General features: G+C 43.6%; 1 protein-coding gene across 4 annotated transcripts in view; it reads left to right on the forward strand.

Moving 5' to 3' along the window:
* The window catches only part of ARHGAP26 (Rho GTPase activating protein 26), a 472,115-nt gene that overhangs the window by 131,610 nt on the left and 324,665 nt on the right, over positions 1–15,840 (forward strand). For all 4 annotated transcript variants that reach the window (XM_057540933.1, XM_057540934.1, XM_057540935.1 and 1 more), the window contains exons 6-8: positions 4,095–4,205; positions 11,180–11,284; positions 12,769–12,898. In XM_057540933.1, coding sequence (XP_057396916.1) covers positions 4,095–4,205; positions 11,180–11,284; positions 12,769–12,898 — 346 coding nt within the window. The remainder of the gene's footprint in view (positions 1–4,094; positions 4,206–11,179; positions 11,285–12,768; positions 12,899–15,840) is intronic.

The following is a 15,840-nucleotide window of genomic DNA, read 5'->3' on the forward strand; positions in this document are numbered from 1 at the left end:
TAAATACTTTGAAGGCAAGGAGTGGGCTGCAGGTCTTTCTTGCAAGTCCTGGTCTGTTCTCAAGCATTGCTTTTTATACCTAAGCTGAATTAAATTGAATAAAAAAATCTCATAATAATAACAATAATAATGATAATATTTTTACTAACAACAACAACAATAATAGCGGCCAGTGATTATTGAATGCATATTTATGTACCAGGCGCCATGTTAAGCACTTTATGTGGAATCTGCTCAAATCCTCATAACCACCCTATGAAGTACAGATGGATTCCCTCTCTTTTACACAGGAGGAGACTGAGGCCCAAAGATGTTAAATAGCCTGCCTGTAGCTAGTCAGCAAGGATTTGAACCTTGGCTCCTGACTCTGGAGCCGTTTCCCTTAACCCAGTAAGCTCTTCTCTGTCCGTCTTGCAGGGAAGGATGTTGCTGGGCTGCCTGCCAGCCATTGTTATTCAATGCTGTCAAGCTAAGGGAATTGGAGAGCGGGAGGGACTTTGGTGATCCTCTGGTTAAACCTCTTAGAATTTCGTGTGCAGGACCTGAGTTCCTTGCAGAGGTCACGTGATTTACTCAAGGTCTTGCAGCTATTTAGTGATGATTTTCCTTACATTTATTAAAAGATCAACTTTTAACAATATTATGAATCACCTACTACACATTTAACGAAAGCTACTTCCTTTGATGGTCCAGAATTATTCCCTGATTGCAGGCCTGAATGCATACTTGTAAATTCTAACCCATCCTGGACCTCTGGTGGCTGAAATGACTGGGCAGCGATGTGGAGTGACACTGCCATCTAGTGGATGACTTTTTAAAAGTCAGTGTTTTCTTCAGTGGCTCAGAAGCTGGCCTCAAAGATAATAAATCATTCCTTGGACAAATTATTTATTGGACGCTCCTGTGAAAGTCCGTTCAGAAGTTGGGTGTATTGTGGGGAGTGAAATGAATGATCGAAACTTACAATCTAGGAGAATTTTTCTTTTCCAAGAAGCACGGAATAGTTGGTGGGTCTTGGACAAGCTGCTAGATTGACAGCTTCTTAAGTAACAGGGTAGGGGAACTGCCTGCCCAGGGGTTGGAATCCGGCTTCTGATTCCATCACAAGAGGAGCTGAGGATGTGGTGAATTCTATGGCCCAGATGAGAGGGGCATTGGCAGGAGCAACCTACCATTCTACTTGGGATTTCATCTTCCTTTTCCTTTGGAAATGCATTCTGTTATGCTTTTCTTCTCAGTGCTGGGCCACATAGAGATCAATTCATTTATTCCTCAAGCATCAATTGAATGTTTGCTGTGGGCCAGGCCCCGTTCCGGGATCTGGAATGGAAAAGTGAGGCAAGGTCTTTGCTGTCATCGACTTTATATTCTAGTAGGCAATACATGAGAAAAGAGAGGAGTAAGTAAGAATTTCATGTAGTGATAAGGAAATAAATTGGGAGATAGGATAGAGACTCCCTGGGGTAACATACCTAAAATAATGTCACTGCAGGCTTCTCTAAAGAGGTGACATTTGAATTGAGACCAGAAGGAAGAGAAAGAGCAAGCTGGGTGAAAAGCTAGGACAATGTTCTTTAAATTGTGGGTGTGTCATAAGATCTGAGTTACTGGGTCATGACATAGAGTAGGCTAGAATAGAGTGAAAAATATGAAAGTGTGTTGCACCTAATTATAAATGTATGTTTATTGGGTCATAATGTAAAAGGTATTTCTTGCTGTGCATTAAAGTTTAAAAAAATTGAGTATTTATCTAGGGGAAGAGGTTTTCAGGCAGAAGGAACAGCAAGTGCAAAGATTGCATGGCAAGAAAGAGTTTGGAGTGTCGGAGCCCCAGCTGGAGCTCAGTGGGAGAGGGGTAGGGAAGGAGGGCTGGGCCGGTTCCTCAGGGTCTTCAGACCATGATAGAGGCCAGGGTAAGGCGTTGAAGGAGCTGTGAGAACAGCTGATGGAGATTTTAGGAAAGGTATTCTGGCTGCTGGGTGGAGGCTGGATTGCGGGAGCAGAGAAAGAAAGCAGGGAGGCCAGTGAGGAGAGGGTTGGAACCGCCCAGAGAAGATGTGGCTGGCTTAGGGTAGGAGCAGGGATTACAGCCCATCTGCTTAGATGTCCCTGGTGATAACACCCAGTGTGCACAGAACACTTCCTGGTTTTCAAATGTTCACATCCTTTAGCTTACTTTCTCTTTGGAACAGCTCTACTCAGAGCAAGGGCAGATCATAGCGTCTCCAGCCTTCAGGTGTGGGGAAGAGACCCGGAGAGGATAAGTGACTGGAGCGGGTCCCACCAGCTAGAAAATGGTAGAACTGCAACTCCCACCCAGGTTGTTGCTCTCCTGGCTCTCCCACTGAGGCTGGGCTCTGCTCTTCTTCTCAGAGGACTTTGCTCCTGGCTCCTGCAGCCCTGCCTAACTTGCAGCTTTTCCGAATGACTTTTATTTCTGTTGTGTCTCACTTGGCAAGCTCAAGCAAGGAGGATGTATCGGGGGTGTGGGGGAGGTCAGGGAAATAGATGCGTCCCTAGGTGTAAGTGTGTTGGATTTGCACTGAGAAATGAAGCACTACAGGAACTTACGGGCCTTAGCCGGCAGGGGCCCAGGTGGAAGGTGTGTCAGGCACTGGTCCACCGGCTACACCTGGCAGGGGGCGTGGTGTATGCACTTTCTGAAACCTGGTCTCCAAATAAAGCTCTGTCAGTGCTCAGACATCAGCTCTCCTGCTTGGAGGCTTAGTTGATGCCCCCAGGCTTAGCCCTTCATTTTGGTTTTGTGCAGCTGTTACTTATGGGACTGCCTTCTGCATATTAATATGGAAGTTGCCCCGCGAGGGAGTTGCTAGCAGGAGACTTGAATGGAGTCTTTTGGGTTGTTTCATGGCACCTTGTGCTTTTCCAGAGTTTGTCATTTTCTTTTTATTTACATGATTATTTAATTATCTCTTTTCCTCGTCATGCTGTGAACTCCATGAATGAATGAATGATTTGCCAACTCCTTAAGATGTCAGGTTAGCAATACCATATTTGGTATAATGAAGTAAAAGGTCTGTCCCAATTTTGTTCTGCAGGAATCTTGACAAAGGAACACTGAAAGAAATACTCCTTTGGGGGCTTTGTCTTTGTAAAGTATGTTATCGAATGACATACTTCATTTCTAAAGAAAATAGTGTTTTGTTTCCTACTAGCAGGATATCCATTTTTGTTTAAAAGAATCACATTTATTCTTGTGTCACTGAAATGTGCTTTCAGTGTAATTATCTGCTTTAAAAGCGTGAGCTGACTTAGCCATGGTTGTGGAAAGGGTAAGAGCTTTATAGTGATAGTTGAGATACTTCCCAGCACAGGATCTTGCTACTCCACACATGCTCATTTTCTCCCCTGGGTTCTGGATCCCAGACCAGCAGCTTAATTGTAGCCAGGTGTGGGCCTTTACAGCCCACACACCTGCACAGAGAGGGAGGTGAGGTTCCGAGGCAGCAATGTAATTACTCTGCTTGGGGTAAACTAATAGTTCATCCTTGTCCAAAGAAAGTATGTGGGACGTGTGAAAATGTTCTTTTCTGAGGTCCCCTGCCCCCTATCAGCTTGTTTTGTTCATTTAAAAGGATGGAAGGAGGATGGCTCTGCATGTTTTCTTTTTCTCTTTAAAAAATCTGTCTTCCACGGAACCTAGGTCGGCCCTAGGGTGTGGGAAGGCAATAGAGTCTAGTGGTTTAAGAATGTGCAGGGGTCTTGGAGGCAGATCAGTCAGGACAGAAATCCCAGCTCTGCCTTGTACCAACTATGTCAGATTCCTTAATGTTAGCAGATTTCATTTACTTCCTGTAAATTAAGGGTAAGGATATCTTCTTTTTAGGAGCTTAATGAGGGTGAAATAACTGAAATTATAATGAGGATTGAATAAGATAATGATGTACAGTTTTATGGGCATGGTTCCTCGCACAAAATTAGCGCTCGGGTAACCATGATCATTGTTCTTATTTCTGCTTCATGCAACTGGATTTGTTTTTAAAAACCATCTCCAGAGATTTTTTTGCCTGCTTGCTGAATCCTCTCCTCAGATAGTGACCTGATTTTTCTCTGAAATTCCATCTTGTTTGTAGGCAGACAGCCAAGTGGACCTGGTCCGGCAGCATTTCTATGAAGTATCCCTGGAGTATGTCTTCAAGGTGCAAGAAGTCCAAGAGAGAAAGATGTTTGAGTTCGTGGAGCCTGTAAGTAGATGCTCAAGGTTTCATTGTGTACCCAGACTTTCATCCCCACCCCTCATTCCAACTACCTAGATGATGAAGTGCTCTAAGTTGTTAATGAAGAGATTGACCAGCCCTGATGCTGTGCCTTCTGCTGGAAACAGTGCTTGGTCAACTGGCTACCCTGGGTTCGTCCCAGTACAACCACGGGCATGGGTGTAGGGCATTCAGCAATGGTTCTGTCCTCTAGCTACCTTGCATTGTGCTGGTTGGTTTCCAAGTCAAAGTAGGGGAGGGGAGGAGTTTTCATCTTGCCAAACAATAGTGATGACACCTTAACTTTCCTCCTTCCTCCCCCCACTTCTTCTCTCCCTCAACCCAAATGTAGCAGTAACCCAAGGAAACCATTCTCTTTTTGTCTCCTAAGTTCAAAGCCCCTCCTTATCCCAGTCATGTATTAAAATGATGTGATATAAAGCAATTTCTCACTCTAAGTTTGTTATAACCAAGCAGCATGGAGATTGTTCTGAGTGAATCGTGATGGGATTTGGACTTGGACAGAATGTTCCAGTGGGCGTGAAGGGTTGCAATGTGGGGACACGTCTGGCTGTAGCTTAGGCCACCCCAGTGTGGTTGTGGTTTTGTGCAGATGTGGTATTGCTCTACTCCTCTGTGGCACTAGTGTTCAGAATCCATGGAAACACCAAATGAGCATGTGGGCCTCAATTTAAAACTCTTGCAGATCTTAAATTTTTCAGCTGAATGCAGCCTCTGATCTAGACCCAAGCCTGGGGTCTCTATACAAATGAGATTACCTACTTAGATTTAAGAAAGTGATTTTCTTAAGCAAATAACAAAACTATAAGAAACTGAAAGAAAATGACCGCTCTTTTTGGTCAAGAATGTTCTGTGCCCTGTTTCTAATTTATAAACTTTGGGGATGCTTTTTAGGCACGTAGACTTGCTGGTAGTTTCAAGACTCCATTTGGCCTTGGAATTTGATGCGTCCATCTTTTACTTTGCTGGAACTATTTTGATCTTGGGAGTCTACTCCCAGCCATCTCATCTGGCAGATTCTTCAAAGCTATTAATTACCTCAGTCTTATCTGAATAATGGAAACTTTAGAGCCAGCTTCCTTTCCAGCAGTGATCTCTGCCAAGATCTCAGGTCAAAATCCACATCTTTCTGCAGGGTCTGTGAGATGGGGAAAGCCATCTGTCAGAGAAAGCAAGCTTGTTGATTTCCCTGCTTGGGGCCCAGAGGTGTTAAAACCAGCCATTCAATCACAGGTTGACTAAAAAAAAGTCTCATCTCTCTCATGGCTGGAGCAGGAATTCAAATGCTGTCATGAAGAATTAGCCTTTGGCCTTTTTACTTGCTTTTACTAGAATTTCTAGAGGAACAAAAACTGTGATTCTCATAATCTTTATGTATACTTTGGTCGATATTATTCTATAAATACTTGATTTTGATGAATTGCATTTTAATTGACCCATCGTATTTTTGAGTTGTTTTTTTTTGTGTCCATTTTGATGTCTCCATATAGTGAATGAGATATTGTATCTGTTAGCTTTTGCTGACTAACAAATAACCATAAAACCTTATACAACAATAGACGTTTATTCCTTATGCATCTGTGGGGTTCATCCAGTCTAGGCTGGGCTCAGCTGGTTGACTCTGCTCATCTTGGTGGGCTTTCCTCTCCTCCTCCCCCACCGTCTCCTCCTCCTCCCTTTCTTCCTCCTCTTTTTTTTTTTTTTTTTTTTTAAAGAAATCTATAAGGATTTATCCTTCTGTTTCCTGGCATGCTATTGTAGTATATCAGTGTCTTAGGTGTTTTGAGAGGCAGTGTAGCATCATCGTCAAGGGCTCTGGAACCAGACTGCCTGCATTTAAATTCCAGCTCAGCCATTTTCCAGCTACGCATTCTGGGGGAAGTTATTTTTTGAGCCTTAGTTTTCTCCTCTGTGAAATAAGTATAATAATACCACTTATCTTATAAAGATGTTAGGAGGATTACCTGAGTTTATCCAGGTAAGATGCTTAGAATAGAGCTAACCTAAGTAACACCCAGTTATTATATAATTGCTTATTAGGACCCAGTTAGCGATTATTTTTTATTCTGAAGTAGAGGAATATATCAATTTTGGCTACCCAGGGTCTCCTCAAGTGAGCAAATGAGTCAAGTGCCAGTATTAACAGGGCCTATTTGGTTTAATATAGTCTTGGTAAATCCAAAAGCATTTATTTTCTGAATAGCATAGAAAATGCTGATCACCCAGCTGCTCTGGCTGAGGAGCTCACAGTCTCCTTGGGGAAGCAGTGTCTATGGTAAAGAGCTAGCCAAGGTAGCAAGCAGTTCAGTGCCAGCATGCATAGGATGGATGTACCAGAGGGATTTAAAAAGTAGAGAACCATTGTGGTTTGCAGATGTTTTTGAAGTCATAAAGTGAGGCACCTGGAGAGCTAATGAAAAAAAAGGTCTGGTCTCATGTTAGAGTGAAGAGAAAGTGGTAGGGGCTTGTCCTGAGTTAAGTTAAATGAGTTGGCGGAGAGGTTGGATGTAGATGTGTGACCTTCACTTTTCTATAGAAGTTCTTGTTTCTGAGCACACCAGTTGATAGGCAGGTGAGTGGCTGGAGCTATGGGTAGGGAGAAGAGAGTCACACAATGAAAAAGCTACTGACCAGATCACTGGTTCTCAAAGTCTTAGAAATACAAATTCTCAGGCTCTACCCTACACCTGAAATTTGGGAGTAGGGCCCAGTCATCTATATTTTTGCAAGCCTTCCAGGCGATTCTGCTGCACATTAAAGTTTAAGCTTCTGGCCTAGATAGTACAAAAGAAGAACGTGAAGTAACAGTCGATGATATCAGCTGAAACTCTGTCATGTTCTGTGTGACTAATAAGTGCTTTACCACATTATGTCATTCAATCCTTATATCATCTCTGAGGGTAGGTACCGTTTTTTGTTTTCAGATAAAGAAATGGAAGCACATTTATTTACTTCTGCAAGGTCACACCTAGTAAATAGCAGAGCTGTAGTGGTCTGACTCTTAATCTCTATGAAACAGCATTTGACTACTTAAGGGCGGAAAGGAAACAAGCAAAAAAATCGATTGAACTAAATTGTTGGGGTGCCTGGTGTGGATGGATAGTCATGTGTTGAGTTGGTTGCAGTCAAGGGAATCTTCCAGCCATTCAAGGAACCTTCATGCACATCGACTATGTTCATTTGTTTCTTAGAAAGTAACTTCAAGTGCCAGAAGTTATTGACCTTCAGAAAAAGAAACAAAATTTTAGTATGCTAAGGAAGAAAAATCAGACTTCTGGGATCTAAACCGTATATTTTTGTGTGCCCTGGAAACCTTAATTTTCTTGTTGAGGTACTAAATGTTCTGGAGATTGGGATCGCAGATAATGACATACTGGCTTCATGAAGGTGAGGCCATGTTCCGTCTGTTCCCTGGGTGTTCATAATTGAAGGTTACTTACTGCTGCAGAGAGCTCACTCTCTACATTCGTCATGCTCCACGGCCTCTGAGTTTCGCCTCCAGAGTATTTCTTGGTGCTGTGCCTTCTGGTCCTTTCTTACGGCTTCTGCCCCATTGCAGGTGGTCATTCTTTCGCTTTGGTCAGTGGCATCCTGTCCTGACCCTGTCAGCACAGTGCCTTTTCTGACACATCGGTCTGATTCTGTCCTTCTTGCTGAGCAGCCCCTGCCAGCACACCTGTGCTAATTAAGCCCATTACATGGATGATCTCAATCTCTACCATAATCCACTGCGGTAATAGGGTAAAGACGAGTTAAAGGGAGTTACCTGGCTTGCCCAGCCCAGCTTTTCATCCCTTTACTGTCTGCCCTTCTCTTCGTCGTGTGAATGAATGGTTCTTGGTAGCTGTATTCTTCTGCTAGGGATGCTGTAACAAAGTACCACAAACTGGGTGCCTCAGAACCACAGAAATGTATTGTCTCATAGTTCTAGAGGCGAAAGGTCTGAGATCAAGGTCAGCATGGCCCTGCTCCCCCTGAAACCTGTAAGGAAAAATCCTTCCTTTCCTCTTCCTAGCTTCTGGTGGTTTCCTGGCAGTATCTGGCATTCCTTGTTTTATAGATGCATCACTTCAATTCCTCATCTTCACAAGACTATCTTCTCTCTGTGTTTGTTACTGTGTCCAAATTTCCCCCCTTTCTAAGGACACCAGTCATTTTTGATTAGGGCCTAATGGATTCATTTTAACTCGATTACCTCTGTACAGACCGTATTGTCGCATAAAATCACATTCTGAAATACTGGGGTTTAGGACTTCATATCTTTTGGGTTTGGGGGAAAAAAATTGAACCCAAAACAGTAGCTCTAGTCTATAAATGGAAAAAACTTAAATTTATCATGTAGTCCAGAATGATGTAACCATCACTAATAACACAGTTACATTTTTGTTTATTATTTTTAAAAAAATCTGTGTTATCAGCTAGGAAATAGGAATAAATTTTTCTTACAGTTATTCTCAGAGGAAAACAAGGAAGGGGAAGAAGGCAAAGGAGGGTTGGGAAGGTCTTTCTCTGGCACTTCCTTTGTCATGCTGTGATTGCGTGTCTGGCTGTCCAGGGAGGAGCCTGGGTGGACGTGCTGGCTTCTCTTACCTGATAACCAGGTGAGGCTACAGCAAGCGCTTCCTCTGTGTGTGTGAGTAGAACCATTTCTTTGAGGCAGACAGATCCTTCCCTCTCGGGAGTCCTTCTATGGGCCTTGCCCAGCTCCCTGAGCAGTGGACTTTCATTTCCCCTGGGGTCATAGGTTCAAAGATTCATACAGTGTGTGGGAGGTAGGGGAGGGGACGAAAGATGCTGTGAGGGGAGAAGGAAGGAAGTGGCCCAAAGATAACAATACCTAAGGCATCATTTCCTGTAGAAAAAATGGACAATCAGCCATGATACCAGAGGAAGTGAAAACCAAAATAAACATTGGCAGCTCTCTGCCTTTAGAGTGCTTGTGTGTATACCCAGGTGGCATCTTAGCAAGCTGTTTGAGATAGTTAATTACCCTGAGTAAGAGAGGCCCTGTTGACTTTAAGTGAAGCATAAATCAGCGTTAATAGAAGGAATGACTCGAGAATCAGCTGCTTATCTTCTGCATTATTCTCCAATAGAGGGTGACTCAGTGCCCTGGAAAAGTGATGGGGCACAGCCTTCAAGGACAACAGGGAGGGAAGAGATAAGAAAGGACTGTTGTCCTTGTGAATACTGGCACTAGGTTTGGCATAAGAGCTCCTTCTTCTCCATTACTGGAGCCATTTGGAAGGAAAAGTGTGGGCCACATTCTCAAAAATGTATTTTACATAGAGGGCTTTGCAAAGACTTTGGTCATCTTTGAAGAAAAGAGTTCAGTGTTAGTCTTTGGTGACTCTCTGTGGCTTACCACCCATTCCTTAATTTAGGTGAAGGATGTATATATGGTGCCTCTAGATGTTTTTATAGCCAGAGGACCCAGCAGTGCCTGTTCCCTCTCCTCCTGTGAGGATCTAAGGGAACAGACGCTCCAGGGACAATGGCAGCAGGAAGTCAAGGGATCATATTGTTAAAGGTGGGGTTTTGACTGACTTCCAGTGCAGAGCTCTTTGATAAAGTGGGCTGGGCATGTGGCTTTGTCTGAAGACAGGTCATTATATACCTTGGTGCTTACCGTTCCTGCCACAAGCAAAGTGTGAGAGTTTCCTTTACTCTCATTATTAGGGCTGCTTCTCAAAAAAGGAAAGTAGGTGAAACAAAGTGAGATTGTGTTTAATAAGTAAAGGTATGTTCATTTAAGGACTAGAAGATTAAACACAACAATATAAAGTGATGCAGCTGTGTCTTGGTGTAACACGTATTTGAGGCAGGTCAGAGGGGACAACTCAGACAGTGTGGGTCGGCACTGAGAAGTTGAAGTTAGAATGGGGCTGGTCCCCAAATGTAGTAGAACTGAGCTTGTGATGGAGGTGAGGTTCTGGTTCTTCTGAACCTTGTTCAGGCTTTAACTATAATCCTGTCTTCAGGTTGAGATTTGGGACTGAGGCAGGGTATGTAGAGCTTGGGACGGGGCCAGGGAAGCATAACAGCAGTGAGGTTTACATATGGGCACTGAGAGGAGAGACGGCAGGAACGTTTACTTAGCTTGGAGAAGTGAAGGCTGGCAAGGGCTCAGGGTGGGGACATCAATGGTTTTTAAGTATATGAAGGCATGTTGTGAGAATTGTAGTGAACAGATGTTTTCACTCCTCGCTAAAGACAAGACTAAACAAGGAATGGGCTTACCTTTTAGGCTGTGACACTTTAAATGAGAATTTAGGGAAACCACCTAAATGAAAATGTGGGAACATGAGGTTATTTTAATAAAGGAATCCAGAGTGTTTACTTCTGCAGAGCTTCTGGAAAGTACAGAAACACATTTGAGCTGAAGTCTGATCTGGATGATTTTCTTTGATTTGACTTTGCCTGTTAGACTGCAGACTCAGGACACACCAGCTGCCTTTTCTCCCTTCCGTGTTGGTTATCAATATAACCACACCCTTCTGCATGATAACCTGATATTATGAATATACTAGAAGGAGACTGAGTGGGAGCCCTGGTCTTCAGGTTCTGAAGAAGTGATTTTCTTAGGAGGTGATGAGGCTCACAGGGTAAGAGCTTGGATGTTGGTGCCAGGAGACCTGGTTTCAAATCCTGGCTGCCACTTACTGTGTGTTTTGGGGCAAGTTAGTTAACCTCTTTGGATCTGCTCCCTTACTAATAAGTTGGAGATGTTAGTAGTGTTCATTTCATAGGTTGTTATGAATATTTAGTGAGACAGGGCATATGAAGTTACAGTGCCTGGCATATAAGAAGTGCTCAGTAAACGATAGCCATTATCATTACCTTATTCTAGACTTGCAAACCGGGGCTGGGAACTCAGATACAGCTCCATAATACCTTTTGAACCTGCTTATGTGAAGTTTGCCCTTCTGCCTTCATTACAGCTACTGGCATTCCTACAAGGACTCTTCACTTTCTATCACCATGGTTATGAACTGGCCAAGGACTTCAACGACTTCAAGACGCAGTTGACTATCAGCATACAGAACGTGAGTAGGCGAGGGGACAGGCTTCCTTTCCCTTGCTAAGGGAAGGAAAAACAAAATATGGGTCTGGTTGCATACAGATCACTTAAATGGACTGAGATGCAGGTGGGGAGGATGGGTCTTGCTCGGGTTCAAAGGGCAGCGGGAATCAGGCATCTCTAGGGTGCTTGATGGTCCCAGGTTAGAGCCTCATCCTCTCTGCCATCATTTCAAAGCACTATTTATGTTCTCGGAAGTGCTGCTGCTGATTATGTTTTAAATCTGTAGCGCCAGAATCAGGATTTCCTTTGGCAGTGGAAGTCCCAGCCCCACCCAGCCCAGCCTCCCTCTGTGCATCTAGCTGCCTGGCCCCATAAAACCATAGAGTGTGTGTGTTCAGGGGATGAGGATGGGGTACACATGCTGGCCTTGGGCTCAAAGGATGTGCTGCTGTTCAACTCTCAGTGAGGCTGCCAGGAAATCCAAGTAGGTGCGCCTTACTCCCAATCTCCTTTCCCAAATTGTAAGCAGCAGGACCTTTGGGTGCACAGAATCCTGCTTAGGACTCTGGTTAGCGGTCACTGGGGCTCGAACCCCCTTCTTCCCTGTGTGATGGGGTCACATTAGTCTGCATGTTGTCTTTGTCTCTGGATGATCCTGTGTCCAAATAAACCCAAGTGTGTCCGTGTGGGTTGGACTGCGGGTTGGACTGCATGCTTTTAGAAGCCTGAGCTTGCCCCCTCATGGTTCTCTGCAGTGCCTCAGAGAACAGGAAGTTGCAGGGTCTTGGATGAGATGTCACAAAGCATGGCTTCCCTTGGGCCGGGTCCCTCAGAAGGCAGGCTCTGAAGTGGAGATTTATACAGAGCAGGTCCCCAGGAGGCAGTGCTGGCAGAAGCACCTGTGACAGAATGAGGGCAGCAGACCCTGCCGGAGGAGAGGCTGAGTGGTGAGGACTCAGCCGACGCCCCGGGCCCCCTGGAGCTGGGATGGTCCCTTGACCCTCCCCCTTTGGCCCCTGGCTTCGCCTAGTTGCTGGGTGCAGGGTGCCCTGGGGGAGGGGTAACCTTAAGTGAAGCAGCTCCATTTGAGGAGGGAGCCATCAGCAAACAGCTGGAGAAAGAGCATCTCTGTCCTGGAGGGAGGTGGAGGGCGTACCCTGCTGTGGACCATCTGAGTCAGAGTGGCCTGGGATGCTTGTTAAAAATGCATATGTCTGGGTTGAGAGGCGCTAAACTTATCTTTCGGGGTGAGAACTGGTCATTTGCATTTCCTGCCGGTTCCCCAGGTGATTTTGATGGTCTCTAGAGTTTGAGAGTCATTCTGATGTAGGGCTTTAAGGCCAAAGTATATTTCTTAAAAGGGAACATTTTTGCCTGATTCCCAGATGGCTGAATGTTCCTTACCTGGTTTTAGATCTAAGAATTCTGTAGGTTGATGTTCTGAAGTGCTAGAGATGGGAACAGGGTTTCATTTCTTTGATTTGAATAAAATTCCTTTCATCCTAGACAAGAAATCGCTTTGAAGGCACCAGGTCAGAAGTGGAATCCCTGATGAAGAAGATGAAAGAGAATCCCCTCGAGCACAAGACCATCAGTCCCTACACCATGGAGGGGTACCTCTACGTCCAGGAGAAACGTGAGTGCTGGGTCGGCCAGCAGTGTGGGTGTACTCATGCCTTTTTCCCAGGAGCTGGGGTGTGTATCCAGTAGTGCCTGGCCTGGAGTATGTATTTGGATGAAGGAGAGTGATTTTATAGTTAGGTTTCCTAGGGGAGAGAGGCTGTCCACAAGGTCTTGTCTACCTCCCAGTGATGTGTTGTTTCCTTTGTAACTGGGAATTTCCTTGCAACCTGGAGTTTTTTGAGGCTCTGCGGTGCCACTTCTCTCCCTGGTGTCACTCTACTCTTGAGGTTCCTGTACCTTCAGTGTAGCTTTATATACCACACCCTTGGTGTAGAGGCCTTGGAAAGGTCTGGCTGGCTGGACCTTATTGTCATATCCTTCGGTAGACTTAATAGTTGGTGATTTTGTTTTCATTTGAGACTTGTTTCAGCAAGGCCCAAGCAATCATGACTTAGGCCCTTTCTCACTTCTCCTCAACCCCTGTCATTCCAACACTTAAATTTTATGAAAAGTAGAAACAAAAGCTCACTTCAAGAGCCAGGAAGAAGAGCCATTGACTTGCCCATCTGACATCAAGGAAAGAAATGCCAGGTGCTGCTAACCCAGAGTTTTCAACGATGACTCAGATTCGTGCACTGGGCTATAGCACTCCCAGACTTAATTCATGCGTGCGGTGCTAGAGGTTAAAGAAAGTGCATTGTTTTTCTTTAATGGATAGCTCTTCTTGTAGTCTCCCACCTGTGCTTTCTGACTGGGCACTGTTGATTTAGGATTAGTTAAATATCTTCACTCCTATCTGCTTCCTAATGGAACAAAACACTCAGTTTCAGTGATTATTCTATTTAGTGATTACTTGAAAATTTTCTTGGACTTAAAATTGTTCCCTGGTGACAAAGGTGTAGTAATGGGGTTGGAGGTTGGAGCATCGGTTGTGATGAGAGTTTTATGTCCCTTATTCTTGCAGGTATGAGCTTGTTAAGGCTTGTAAAAAACAGAAGCTACTTTAATTGTGTGTTATACCTGAATATATGGTCATATCTTCTTTGCCCAATGAGAAGACCACCCCCAAAAGTTTTAAGTCAACTTGAAAATAAAAATTTTTAGGACTATAAAAATACAGTTCAGTGTCCACTCATAATACTTAATTTATTAATATTGGTCACTCCAATATTAATATTTATACGTGTAAAGTCAGTATAAGGAGTCACATGACATTGTACAATTTTATTCAAACACTTCATGTGTTTTTTCAACACTAATGTCTTGATTATCATTAGAACCATATTTTGATTCTCCAACACAGTGGTCCAGAGCATATCATTAGAATACAGCTTTTTTTTTTTTTTTTAATTTGGAAGTTTTTGTAACTTATTATTTTGAAATAGTTTCAAACTTACAGAAAGTTGAAAGAATAGTATAAAGAACGACCATATGACCTTTACCCAGATTCACGAATTTTTACCATTTTTCCAGTTAGAAAAACTCTCTCTCTGTATGGGTGTGTGGGCACATCACAGTCACACACACACACACACACACACACACACACACACACTATAATTTTTTCTGAACTATTTGAGAACAGGTTGCATGTACCAGGCTTCTTGACTTCAGTGTGTATTTTCTCAAAACATTCGTTTATGTAACCACAGTTACAGATCCAGGAAATTTAACATTGATAAGAAATTTCATCTAAACAATATTTCATATTCCCATTTTGTCAGTTGTCCCAGTGATGCCCTTATAGAGCATTTTGTTTTCCTTCAGTACAGGAGCTTGTACAGCATTTAGTTGTCATATGACGACTTTAGTCTCCTTTACTCTAGAACAGTTCCTCTGGTGACATTGACGTTTTTGAAGAATATCGGCCAGTTCTTGTATAGAATTTTCTTCATTGTGGGTGTGTCTGATGTTTCCTCATGATTAGATTCAGGTCACGCATCCCTGGTCAAATCCTACATAAGTAATGCTGTGTTTTTCCTGGGTACCACATCCGGAGCAAAGGATGTTCCTCTGCCCTCCATGGTCTTGTTGATTTTGATCACCTAGTCAAGGTACTGTCTGCTTTCCCCACTGTGCTGTCACTGTGTTTCCCTTGTAACTGATAAGCGGTCTGTGGGGCGGACACCTTAAGACCATGCCCTTCCCTCATCAGACTTCGCCTCCCATGGAGTTAGCTTCCATTGAGAATCCTGGCCTGGACTGACCTTTACTGTGATGGTTGCAAAATGGTGATTTTGCAGTTCTGCCACTCCCTCCACATTTATTAGTTGCCTTTTGGTGTACTATAAGGAAGCGTCCTCCCCCTTTCTACCTCCCTCCTTCTCTCCTTTCCTTCCTTCCTTCCTCCCTCCCTCCCTCCCTCCCTCCCTTCCTTTCTTTCTTTCTCTCCTTCTCTCTTTCTTTCTCTCTCTCTCTCTCTTTCTTTCTTTCATCTGTCTATCCATCCATCTTTCTACTGTCAGTATGGACTTTTGAGTTCCCATTTTGTTCATTAGGCTAAATCCATTACTGTCCTTGTTTATTATGATGCTCAAAGTGTCCAAGATACAGCACTTTTGAAATCTTTGTGTTGTGCTGTCACTGGAATTTATTCTCTAAGCCACAGAAACACAGTTGAATGGTTGGTGTTTTCATTTGTCCTTGATGCTCCAATGTAGACACTCTTGCTTTTTAACTATACTAAGTGACATCCAACACTTGCAATGGGCATTCATACTCTGAAAAATAATTATTAAGTGTCTGCTAAATCTGTTTTCATGTTGTCATTATTGTTTTTAAATCATATCTGCTATGTGATCTCTATAAGCATCCAGAACTCGTATTGATTGAGGTCCTTGCAGGCTAATAATGCCAGTCATGCCTTCTTCCTCTAACAGTACTTTGTTGTTTGAAATAAAGTAATTGGCCAGGCATCTGATAAAATCAGATACTGTCAGAATTTGTCTGTAGGGC

This window comes from Balaenoptera acutorostrata, chromosome 2, assembly GCF_949987535.1.
Source record: "Balaenoptera acutorostrata chromosome 2, mBalAcu1.1, whole genome shotgun sequence".
Lineage (NCBI taxonomy): Eukaryota > Metazoa > Chordata > Mammalia > Artiodactyla > Balaenopteridae > Balaenoptera > Balaenoptera acutorostrata.